Here is a 12,257-nt window from a genome sequence, read left to right on the forward strand (position 1 = left end):
AATGAAATCAGCAAAACAAGGACTGCAAATAGAGCAATATTGGACCTCTGAGAAGTAGAAGCATGCACATGTACTCAGTACTTGGTTTGGGCCCCTTTTGCATCAATTACTGCTTCAATGCGGTGTGGCATGGATGCCATCAGCCTGTGGCACTGCTGAGGTGTTATGGAAGACCAGGAAGCTTCAATAGCAGCCTTCAGCTCTTCTGCATTGCTCGGTCTGATATCTCTCATCTTTCTCTTGGCAATGCCCCATAGATTCTCTATGGGGTTCAGGTCAGGCAAGTTTGCTGGCCGATCAAGCACAGTAATCCCATGGGCATTGAACCAGGTTTCGGTACTTTTGGCAGTGTGGGCAGGTGACAAAGTCCTGCTGGAAAATGAAATCAGCTTCCCCATAAAGCTTGTCTGCGGAAGGAAGCATGAAGTGCCCCAAAATCTCCTGGTAGATGGCTGCGTTGACCCTGGACTTAGTGAAGCACAGTAGACCAACACCAGCTGATGACATGGCTCCCCAAATCAGCACAGACTGTGGAAACTTCACATTGGACTTCAAGCATCTGGCATTGTGTGCCTCCCCATTCTTCCTCCAGACTCTGGGTCCTTGGTTTCCAAATGAGATGCAAAAGCTGCTCTCGTCAGAAAAGAGATTTGGGGAGCCATGCCATCAGCTGGTATGGCCTCGCCTGATAATTATGTCAAGGAGAAATAGAGCGGGGTGCATTTGCATTCAGGCGGCACCTTGCCCCCAAGCCAACCAGTGACCTTCATGTTCATATTAAATAGCCTTGGAGATAAAATCATGTCCTGCAGCCAGGGCCGAGCTGCCTATGAGGTGGCGGCAGCTTCCAAAGACATCTCACAATCGGTACACTCTGTGAGATCTCGCTGGAACCCACCATTATCGTCACAGCTTTGTAGGCGCTGCCATGCACCCCAGTGGCGGCAGGGTGGGGTCGCAGCTTCCCTTTTTGCCTCAGGTGGCAAAACACAACACATTGCCCCTGCCTCTGACACCAGGGGGCTGAAAAGCACTCTCCAGATGCTACTTTCTGGACACGGTCTCAAAGGTGGCATTGGAACCACTGTAGTACAGTGCCCCCAATTCCCATTTCCTTGGAGCCAGTCCAGGAAGACGCCATGGTCGATGGATGGTATCCAATTCCAAGAAGAGATCCAGAAGCAGTAGCAGCAAGGTCTCACCCTTCCTGTCCCACTCTCTGCAAAGGCCATCCATCAGGGTGACCAAGCCTGACACAGTCCTGCAGCCAGGCCTGAACCCAAATTGGAATGGGTCAAACTAATCTGTGTCATGGACTGGTAGTCTAAGGGGTCCAGAGTTGGTTTCTTTGGGAACTTTTGCACCACACCCACAGGTAATGAAGTGTTTAACTACACTGTGGACCCAACCAAGTCAGCCCACCTCTGCTAGATTTAATAAGCCTGGAAAGGTGGCCCTCACCTGATAATTATGTTAGGGAGAAATAGAGGGCATGTGGCTAAATGCTGCCAGCACCGTGCCCACAGCAGCGGATTGCGCAAGCGGAACCTGATCCCACTACACATTCTCAACAGTGGCACTCGCTACTTCAGCTGGAGCTGCCACAAGTGCAGAATCAAGATCACTGTGAAGTCAAAAGACCCCACAAAAGGTCCTTATTTCCTTCTTCTACCAGTAGTTTTAAACGTTTGTTTCTACATTTAGTCGCTTCGAGTTGCTTTTGTGAAAAAGGCAACAAATCCCCATTGAGGTCTCTCGGCGCAACCTATCTCACAGGGCTGTCGTGCGTACCACGGGTGGGAGGAGGGTGCATGCAGTGGCGTAGCGTGGGTTGTCAGCACCCAGGGCAAGGCAAGTAATTTGCGCCCCCTAACCCATGGATTTGTGCCCCCTAACCCGTGGATTTGCGCCCCCTAACCCGTGGATTTGCCCTAACCCCAGATGTTGCGCCCGGTGCGGCTGGCCCCCCTGCACCCCCCACGCTACGCCACTGGGTGCATGCCAATCGGAGTGGCTTGGTGGAAAGGAATATAAATAAACAGGCAAAGGAGTGGGGCGACACGGTCTCTTTCGCGGTGTGGTGGGTCACACCGCCTGAAGGGTCCCCCAGTGCCAGCGCTCCTCCGTGGCAACTGGTCAAGACATGGCAACCGGGGAAACCCACCCACGCCAGCCGCTGCAATGGGGGCCTTACGCGTCTGGCCTTATGGACGCCCCGCACTGGGATCGAGCGAAGAGACCAAGCAATCCCGCCCCCGCCGTGATCAATAAAGCAGGTGGTTCAGCTCTGAGCGCGCGCGCCCCCGCCCCGGGTCTGTGCGCGTGCGCCTGGACGGGCGCTTTGTGCGCTGCCCCCGGGAAAGGCGACGGCCACGTGACGCAAGCCGAGCTAAGCGCTCCTCTCCATCCCAAGGTGCCTCCAGCCTCGGCGCCTGTTCTTCTGCCTTTTCCCTCCCTCCCTGGCCCCGGGCACGGGAGTCGTCTGAAGCGAGGCGGGGCCTGCAGATAGATACCCAGAGACAGAGATTTAAATTTCATTCTCAGCAAGAACAGCAGCAGTAGCGGCAGCAGCAGCAGCAGCAGCCGCCCCGGCGCACAGCGACAGACGCGCGCGCGCCCCGACCAGTCCCGTCGGCTCCTCTGCCGCCGCCGCCGCCGCTGCTCGCTTGCTCGCTTGCCCTGCCTGCCTGCCTGCCAGCCAGCCAGCCAGCCATGGGCCACTCCGCCGCCGGGGAGCCGGGCCTCATCGCCAACGTGGTGAACGACACCTTGGAGTTCTACCGCTGGACCTGGACCATCCGAGGTAACCGAGCCCGTGTGCGCGCCCACCCGCCGGCCGGCCGGCCAAGCGACGCGCTGCCAAGCCTTTGTTAAGCTCCCCGCAGCCTCCTTCTCCGCAGCCGCGCTCCCTGCAGGCCCCTTATCCCAGGCCAAGTTGCATCCTCTTAGCGCGCCTGGCTGGCCACAAGGCACCTGCCGCCGCCGCTGCCGCCTCCTCCTCCGCCCTTCCTTGCTGCTGCTGCCGCCGCTGCCGCCGCCTCAGCTCCATCCCCGTCTCCCTCCACCCCCTTCCCTCGTCCAGGCCGCAAAGAGACGGCCAGGCAGCAGCAGCCCCCACCCCCCGCGCCCCGTCTCCAATTCCTCGCCTGCTGTCACTGTCACACAGCGGTCAAAATGGCTCCGTGGCTTCTGGGAAAGCGGGTCTGGGAAGGAAGGTTGCGGCGCGGATCTGGTTCTGGCTTTAGATGGGGCCTGTTTGAAGCGCTCTCCCCCCCACCCCACCCCACCCCACCCCCAGCAGCCCATAGCTCTGATAGTGGATGAAGTGTAGCAGGAGGAGCAGGCTCCGTTTAAGTTTGCTGCATAAGGTTTTCTTCCAGCAGCTCCCACGCAGCTGCCTGAATATTGGGTGGAAACTGCAAATATGCATACATATACATACAGATACAGATACTGTATATATTAAATATAAACAGATTCCCCAACCCATTGTGACTGATTCCAAATCCTTTGTACTGGAGACTTGGCTGCGATGGTAACCATGTTAATTGCTGGTCAGTGTGTTCCATCACTGCATAGCGGAAAGCAAACTGGGAACATGCCAATCACGTTGCTGCTCTTGGGCCCAGGCCCACAATGAGAAATGGAGATGTTTGCAAAGTGTCTCCCCTCCCTCCCATTGTTACAGGGTTTGCTTTGGGAACATGTGGAGGACACACTGGGAAAACAGCCCTGGGGTCATTTGCCATCATCACACATTAGATATTAGGCTTAAGGCAGATCCCATTTTGGTAAGATAGACTTGTTTGCATTGTAATCTGAATGTTATAGCAGAGTTTCGTGAGATGGCTATGTGTGGTTTATTTAATTTAAATGAAATGGAGTTCAAGGCCTGGTCTCACATTTCATTTTATAAGGTGTAGGCTCTCCCCTCCCCTTCCCCTTCCCCTCCCCATTTTTGAGATGAGCTGTTATTGCAGAATTGATGCTGGATAGATCAATATCCATCAAGTAGGATCAGTAATAAAATAGCTACAGCTGGAATTTGGAAGAAGGCCAAAGAGTCAGAAAGGTACTGTGCAATCCTGTGCATGTTTGCTTAGAAGTCAGTCCCACTTAGGTCAGTAAGATTTACTCCCAGGTAAATGGGCATAGGATTGCAGTCTTCAAGTTGCTTCACATATGCAGTGGCAAGGACGTTGGTCAGTATTTGTCAGTATTTGTACATACAATTCTGGCTTATGAAGGGCATACCTGAACAACACACTAAACAATATTTTTTAATACATACTCATTAAAGGGCAGAGATGCACTTAATGAATGTGTATGACTGCATTTATCTTAAAGAAGGCAGGACTGTCTTTTATGTACACGTTTTACTCTTAAGTATCACTTCTGCACAGCTGTAAAGATTGCCAGGTACTTATTGAATGCCAAGATGGCTCTACAATGAACCTATGATGGATTTCACTGCTATGGAATCCAAGTGGCCTTGGTTATAGATCCCAGTAACTCATTATTGCATGAGCTGCCTTCATTCCTATTCCCATCCCTTTCTGCCATCTGTCGGATTGTAAATTAATCTTACGTTTTCAGTTGAGACAGCACATTCTTGCTTGATCTGCATTATTGCACTTCATCTCCTGATCTCACTTTCAGACATATTTCAGATATATTAACCAACCTCTGCATTTCCCCAAAATGTAAAAGATTAAGTAAAATGCTGTAGTTGTATGTTTTCAATGAGCCATTTTCATTCCTACAGTGCTTTTATATGATTCTCATTTAACATAAAAGCAAACTGCTGTGCTAGTCATCTCTAAGAAACTTTTACAGACAAGGTTTTAATAGCAAAGTAGTTTTATGGTCCTAATTAATAACTACTTTACCTCTGAATTGCTAGAGTTTACATTGCACAAATCAGCAACAGCCAAAATACCAGCTCTTATAGAAGAAGGTAGACTATTAGTGTGGAAGAATTTGGCAGCAAACCAGAATGCTATGATATGGACTCACTCTGCTGTCTTCCTCTCTTTGAGGGAATACTAATTATCATGCTGAGAAAATAGTGCCTAACTTATCTTGCTTAGTCAACTGTTTGAGATTGCCATACATAGGTGTCAATTGTATGGCATAATCTGAGATGCCTCTGTGACAAAAAAACACACACACCCCAGTTAAAAATGTTAAAGTAGGGCATTTTAGTTTATTCATTTTTTGGCTCTTTGGAGAACCATGAGATTGTGGGGACACGGTGTAGCTGTGGGTGAGGAACTATATGAGATTTCAGCTGCTTTCCTAAACATACTGGCCTCCAAATCCATCAAAATTACTTGTAAGCAAGCTCTGAGAGTGTGCTCTTGCAGCCCTTATCAGCGCATGCAGTTTTTTAGAATCAAAATAATATTTGTATCCTGATGTCACAGTACTGTAGGAGGAGTCCTCCAAGCACTGCGGCTGCATCTCTCCATTCATTTAATTGGTTCTTGAAGAAGCCACACCCCAACGCTGTTTGAAATAAATGCAGTTCTGTAGCGGCACTGCTAGGGCAGATTGATTTCTCTTTCACCAAATAACATTATTACAGTGCAATGTGCTGGATCATTTGGTTATACAGCACCAACGTTTTTAAATTTATAACAGCACAGCTATTTATTTACTACAGGGGTGGGTAGCTTGTGCTCCTCCAGATGTTTTTGGACATCAGTTCCCATCATCCCTGACTACTGGCCATGCTGCTAGGACTGATGGGAGTTGGAGTCCCAACATCTGGGTGGCTAATGCCCCCCCCCATACTTAATGGCTGAGGCCAACATAGATCTGTGGGCTTCCAGCATGCATTTAACTACCACCCAGTGTTAACTGTTACCTTCCTTTTCCGAAGCTTTATTTTAGAACAAGGATGGAGCAAATTTTGTCTCGGTTGGTAGAGCACGAGACTCTTAATCTCAGGGTCATGCGTTCAAGCCCCACAATGGGCGAAGGATTCCTGCATTGCAGGGGGTTGGACTAGATAACCTTTGTAGTCCCTTCCAACTCTACAATTCTGTGATATGATTATATGATATAACTCTGTGTAACATCTGTGTCACTGTCTATGCTATTGCGAGAGTCAGGAAAGCTTGAGGTGTTGGATGATGCTTTCAATGGGATGGGCACTTCTTTACTCTTTACTCCATATTTTCCTGGCCACATTCTCATGCTTGTTGTAATATTTCCTGAATACTAATCCCTGATGCATGCAAATACTGGTGTTTGTTGTTTCAAAAATGTGGGTTTGTCTATCTGATTGTAGAGCTCCTTGATAATAGCAGTGATGCTACTCAACAGATGAATCAGATCATCTGTTGCTCCGCAGCATCATTTCTCAATCCACATCATCTTGAAATTATACCATGCTGTGGCCTTGCCCAACAGTCATATTGTAAAGGCTTTTGCCATGTGTTAATATTGCTCAATGAATAAGACATTTCACCATGTTGGAAACATCACTACACAGCAACATTGCACAAGGAATGAATAATTTTTTTTCCCTCAGACACCTACACAGTTTCCCTTCATTGTTCTCAGCATTCTCATATTTCTAAAATCAGATTCCTAAATATTTTTTATTGTTCTTTCGCAACTCTAATTAGGTCCCTCAAGGCCAACTCATGCAACTGTATCACTCATACAATGTGATAATTTTCTGGAAGTTGCTTTCTGGAAGAGATTTCATCAATCACAGAGTATAGCATGAATTTCTGTCACAAGTTGACTGCTCAGAAATTGCATCATGGTAAAGCGGAATGTGAATTAGCTGCTTTAATGTTCAAAAATTGTTCGCTGTGTTTCTAATTTCTTGCTTTCTATAAGTTGAGAACCTGCAGGATGTAAGAGATAAGGAAGAATGTTGGGTGAAATTGTGTGTGTGTGTTTATAAATTAGAAATTGAGCAGCTATTGCTTGACTAGGAGGTTAATATAAATCTGAAGTCTTCTGAAGGATTATTAGTCATACTGATATATACCAAGTTATTATTATCAATGTTATACAGCATCTTTATGGCTTTAGTTCCATGTGATCACTTTATTTTAAAAAAGGCATTAGTCCTGAAAAGGCAGATTTCTGACTAGCAGTTCTGAATAAGTGGTAAAATGACCCAATATATTCAATGAACATAGCTTTATATATAGTAAATATATATGCACCCAGTTATTAAGCAATATGAAAAGTAGTGCTGGAAGAAAATATAAGAATTCTCAGCCATTATTCCAACTAAGGAGAGCCCTTGTCCAAGGATACCTTTTGCCTCTTGTTTTTTGTTTTTGTTTTTAAAACAAAACAAAAAACAAGTTGTAGACTCCTCACTTCAAAGCACTTGAGCATGATCATAAGTTAATAATATTACTGGGAGAAGTGAACTTCTAAAACCATAAACTCAAACTACAAGTTAATGTGCACACAGAACTCTCTCCAGAACATTTTCCATTCATTTCATTGGAAGGACCAAATCCACACATGCATACCTTCTGTGTATGGATCAGGTGCCTTCATTGAAATCTGTGGGGTGGTCCATATGGGCAAGAGATCAATGTGCAAATCTGAGCGCAGTGATCAAACGGGAGAGCACTTCCAGGTGTGTACAGTATGAATAGCTTTGCGCAACATCAGATGCTCAGCGTCTTGATGCTCAGCGTCCCTTGATGCTCAGAAGCAGATTTGGGCTTGTGTGTGAAGGGTTGCCAAGTAAAGAGAAAACCTCATGTTTACAGATTACAAATAAATCCCTTTTATAGTTTCAGTTCACCAAGGGGATTGTTCTGGTCTCAGTGATAATCTGACCTATTCCAGATAGAAAGATAAACTGGGATGCTTGAAAAAGCAGTCCAACTGGCAGGTTCCCCAGAATTGCTATGCAAACTTAGGTTTTATGTACCTCTTGTACCTCTTCCTACATTTCAAGTTTAACACCTGAATTGCACCATCAGTAGGGTGGGGAGATCCTGTTTTATGATAGAACAATGAACTGAACTCAACAGCAAAATCCTATACATCAGGCTTCCCCAACCTGGTACCCTCCAGATGTTTTAGATACAACCCCTATTAGCCCCAGCCTTGATAGCCATCAATTATGGATGATAGAAGTTGTAGTCCACAATATTTGGAGGTCACCAGGTTTAGGAAGGCAGCTATACTGAATACCTGCACATGTTCACTCAGAATAAGTCTGCTGAGTTTATTGGGTCTTATGCCCAAGCAAGGTGGTATAGAACTGTACCTGCTTCTTTGTTCTCTGCCACCGCTATATTGTTTTTGACTGAGCATTCATTGGGTATGATGGGTAAATCAGAGTTCTTAGTTCCACAACACATTGTCTCATAGTCTCATTTATTGTGGTAATTTGTGGGGATAAAATATAGGTTTGGATCCCAACTCAGTTGTGCTTCGCATAGAGCCATTGAAATCACTGAGGCTGAAGTTTCATCACAAATATCAAGTCACATTGATTTTGATGGGCTTACTCTAAGCGTGACTTAACCTAGATAGATCCAACACATAATATTTAATATTACAGCCAGTAGAGTAATTGAATAGCTATGCATTTTGACTCCAATGTAACTTTGCTCCATGTTCCTTCTAGTTTTGCAGGGACGTTCTCTCGGGAGGCTAATGGCTGTATGAGCATAACAAATGGAACTGTTTTGCTCCTCAGCATTTTACTAAAATCAAGGAGGAGAAACCTGTGGCCTTGCAGGTATTATTGGACTCCAACGCTCATCAGTCCTGGCCAGCATTGCCAGTGATCAGGGATAATGGGAGCTAAAGCCCAACAGCATTTTGAGGGCCACAGGTTCCCCACCCATGATTTTGAACAATTGCTGCAGAGGCAGTATTCATACATCCCTTCAGTTTGATCTCTGTGCATTTCAATATGCTTCCTAGCTTATAGTGCTGGGATAGGAATGGGGTGGAGAGATGTTGCTCATCAGAAACTCAGTGCACACTTCAAAGGACTACAGGTCTGCAGGTGATTAAAGAAGTATTATTCAGTTATATATTTTTCCAGGAAATCTAATCCTGAGATACAGTTCATTGTGCTTTGTGCTTTGCAATTTTCTTGCCCTGTGGCAATACATTTTCACACGTGACCTAGCCTAGGGAGTGTGCTGACAGAAGAAATAGTGACCGCCCTTTCCCCTGTTCATAGAAGTTATTAGTGAAGGTGCCAAATAGAACGTTAAAAAACAAATTCTGGTGGTGTTACACCACACAAAATGATCCATTAGATTGCAAGTTTATTGGGCCTTTTTACGCAGAAGTCCCTTACTGATCACTGGAGTTTACTTTTAAGTAAGTGTGCATAGGATCATGTTCTTTTACTTGCCAGAGGCATTTTGAGGTGCTTCAGACTTAACTATAAACTCCCTCCCCACCCTGTGTTTACCAAAGTTATATCTAAGACCAAGTGGACAGACAGCTTGCATTGATCCTAAGCAAATTTTTACCATTCAGATAACAAGAAACAACAAATAACATTCTCCCCATAGCAGTTTCAGGTAAGATTGGGAAGAGTGATCCAGACCCCTGATTTGGATGAGGCAAATGTGTCCCTCTGCCCAACTTTGCCTGATTTCATTGGCCTGAACCACCAGGGGAGTCCAGCTGCTGAGCAGCCCAGTGCACCTGCCCCAATGGACAAACACTATATTGCCACCACACAAAGGGGTGGAGAGGAGACAGAGCTGTTGCAATCATATGATGTTAGCAGGATGGCTCAGGTTGAGGTGGATTCTGTGCTGTGCCAGCTCTGCCTTCTCCTCACCTCCCAAACATGCTATTTCAGGGGTATCCACTTGTTACTGCCACAGAGAATGCCCTCTTCTGGGCCGCCACCACCACCATGAACTTCTGAGTTCAGTGAAACTACCAAGAGACCACCCTCTGCTGATCTGATCCTAGAGAGTCTGTAGGGAAGGATATTTGAGGACTAGGTTGGTTAGGGTTTTAAATGCCAGGATGAGCACCTTGAATTGGGACCCAGAGACAAATTGGCAGTCATGGTGGACATGTTCTTATGTATATGATGAGTTAAAGCCTCATTCTTATAACATCAACCCCATTTTAATACAGAAGGCTTATATATTTTGTATTATCATAGAATCGTAGAGTTTGAAGGGACCCCGAGTGGCATGTTGTCCAACCCCCTGCAATGCAGGAATCCTAACTAAAGCATCCATATTCTATGTATTTTGTGGGCTGTTTGGCTACAGCATTACCAGTGGATAGAGAAATAGCTCAATCTGTGGAAATTACCTTTGCCTAGCAATCAAATGGTCACAATTAGATTTTTAAGCACACTTGGCAGGAGGTATGTGGGTGTTTCTAATGCCACCCTTGGCTGGATATTATGATTGTAGTTTACTTGGGAGTTTCTTCTGTGTACCATTTCTATTGAAATGCATGGAAGCTTCAGAAAGGCAGAAACTTTTAATGTAACAATGCCTAGGACACCAGTAGGTTTTGTGCAATTGCTCTTTTCTACAACTCACATTCATTTCAAGTTGCTGGTATCCTTACTTTGTTGCCGTAGTCTAGCAAGGATAGTGTTTTAATAATAGGCTCCTCCATATGTGGATCATCTTTGCAAGAGTAACACTAAAGAGTGGAAATTCCAAATCAACACCCCATGTGTCCTGAATGGGGTAACTGTGCCCCTGAAGGACCAGGTGCGCAGCCTGGGAGTCATTTTGGACTCACAGCTGTCCATGGAGGCACAGGTCAAATCTGTATCCAGGGCAGCTGTTTACCAGCTCCATCTGGTACGTAGGCTGAGACCCTATCTGCCTGCAGACTGTCTCGCCAGAGTGGTACATGCTCTGGTTATCTCCCGCTTGGACTACTGCAATGCGCTCTACGTGGGGCTACCTTTGAAGGTGACCCGGAAACTACAACTAAAACTACAATTGAAAGACCTACATTGGCTCCCAGTACGTTTCCGAGCACAATTCAAAGTGTTGGTGCTGACCTTTAAAGCCCTAAACGGCCTTGTTCCAGTATATCTGAAGGAGCGTCTCTTCCCCCATCGTTCTGCCCGGACACTGAGGTCCAGCTCCGAGGGCCTTCTGGCGGTTCCCTCACTGCGAGAGGCCAAGTTACAGGGAACCAGGCAGAGGGCCTTCTCGGTAGTGGCGCCCGCCCTGTGGAACGCCCTCCCATCAGATGTCAAAGCGATAAACATCTACCTGACATTCAGAAGACATCTGAAGGCAGCCCTGTTCAGGGAAGTTTTTAATATGTGACATTTTAGTGTGTCTTTCATCTTTGTTGGAAGCCGCCCAGAGTGGCTGGGGAAACCTAGCCAGATGGGCGGGGTACAAATAAATTATTATTGTTGTTGTTGTTGTTGTTGTTGTTGTTGTGTGTGTGTGTAGTGGAACACAGGGGAAGGAATGTATGTCAGTGCTTAAGCATCAGCTTTGCATATGGAACATCCCAAGGAAGAGATCCCTCTATGAAGTCCTGGAGAGCCGCTGTCCATCAGTTTCAGCAGTTCTGAGCTAGACGAACCAAGGATAGAGCTAGATGGACCAAGTATAAGGCAGCTTCCTATTGTCCTACTAAGGGACAAATGGCAGTCAGCACGCACCAGTCAAGAGGCCCGCTGAGTGGTCATTAGACAAGTCACAATCTCTTAGCCTTGCTTTTGTCACATGGGTTATTGTGAACTTAAAATACAATTTCTCTTCTGGCTTATCTGAGCTTTTTGGAAGAGAAATGCAATACAAATATGGTGAATAAACAAATCAGAGGTAGCAGCACTAGTCATCTTTGGTAAAGGTGATGCTCGTATGCATCAGCATGCAGCGGATTGCTACTGTAAACAAGGAAAGGTAACTGAGTGGTTTCATAGAATTTTAGAGTTGGAAGGGACCTAAGGGTCATCTAGGTCAACCCTCTGCAATGCAGGAATGTCAGCTAAAGCATCCATGACAGATGGCCATCCAACCTCTGCTTAAAAACCTCCAAGGAAGGAGAGTCCACCATCTCTCGTGGGAGTCTCTTCCACTGCCGAAGAGCTCTTATTGTCAGAAAGTTTTCTGAATGCTGGTTGGAATCTCCTTTCTTGTAACTTAAAGCCATTGCCTCGAGTCCTACCCTCAAGAGCAGGAGAAAACAAGCATGCTACCTTTTCCATGTGACAGCCCTTAAGATATCTGAAGATTTGATTGATTGATTGATTGATTGATTGATTGATGTAGTTTAAACCTTAGGAC

At 46.2% G+C, this 12,257-nt stretch overlaps 1 protein-coding gene across 1 annotated transcript in view; it reads left to right on the plus strand.

Moving 5' to 3' along the window:
• Positions 1-2,330: 2,330 nt before the first annotated feature.
• ELOVL4 (ELOVL fatty acid elongase 4) overlaps positions 2,331-12,257 on the plus strand; it is a 48,955-nt gene continuing 39,028 nt past the window's right edge. Inside the window, exon 1 of the mRNA XM_028722838.2 lies at positions 2,331-2,803. Coding sequence (XP_028578671.1) covers positions 2,713-2,803 — 91 coding nt within the window. The 5' untranslated portion in view covers positions 2,331-2,712. The remainder of the gene's footprint in view (positions 2,804-12,257) is intronic.

This window comes from Podarcis muralis, chromosome 3 (assembly GCF_964188315.1).
Source record: "Podarcis muralis chromosome 3, rPodMur119.hap1.1, whole genome shotgun sequence".
Taxonomy (NCBI): domain Eukaryota; kingdom Metazoa; phylum Chordata; class Lepidosauria; order Squamata; family Lacertidae; genus Podarcis; species Podarcis muralis.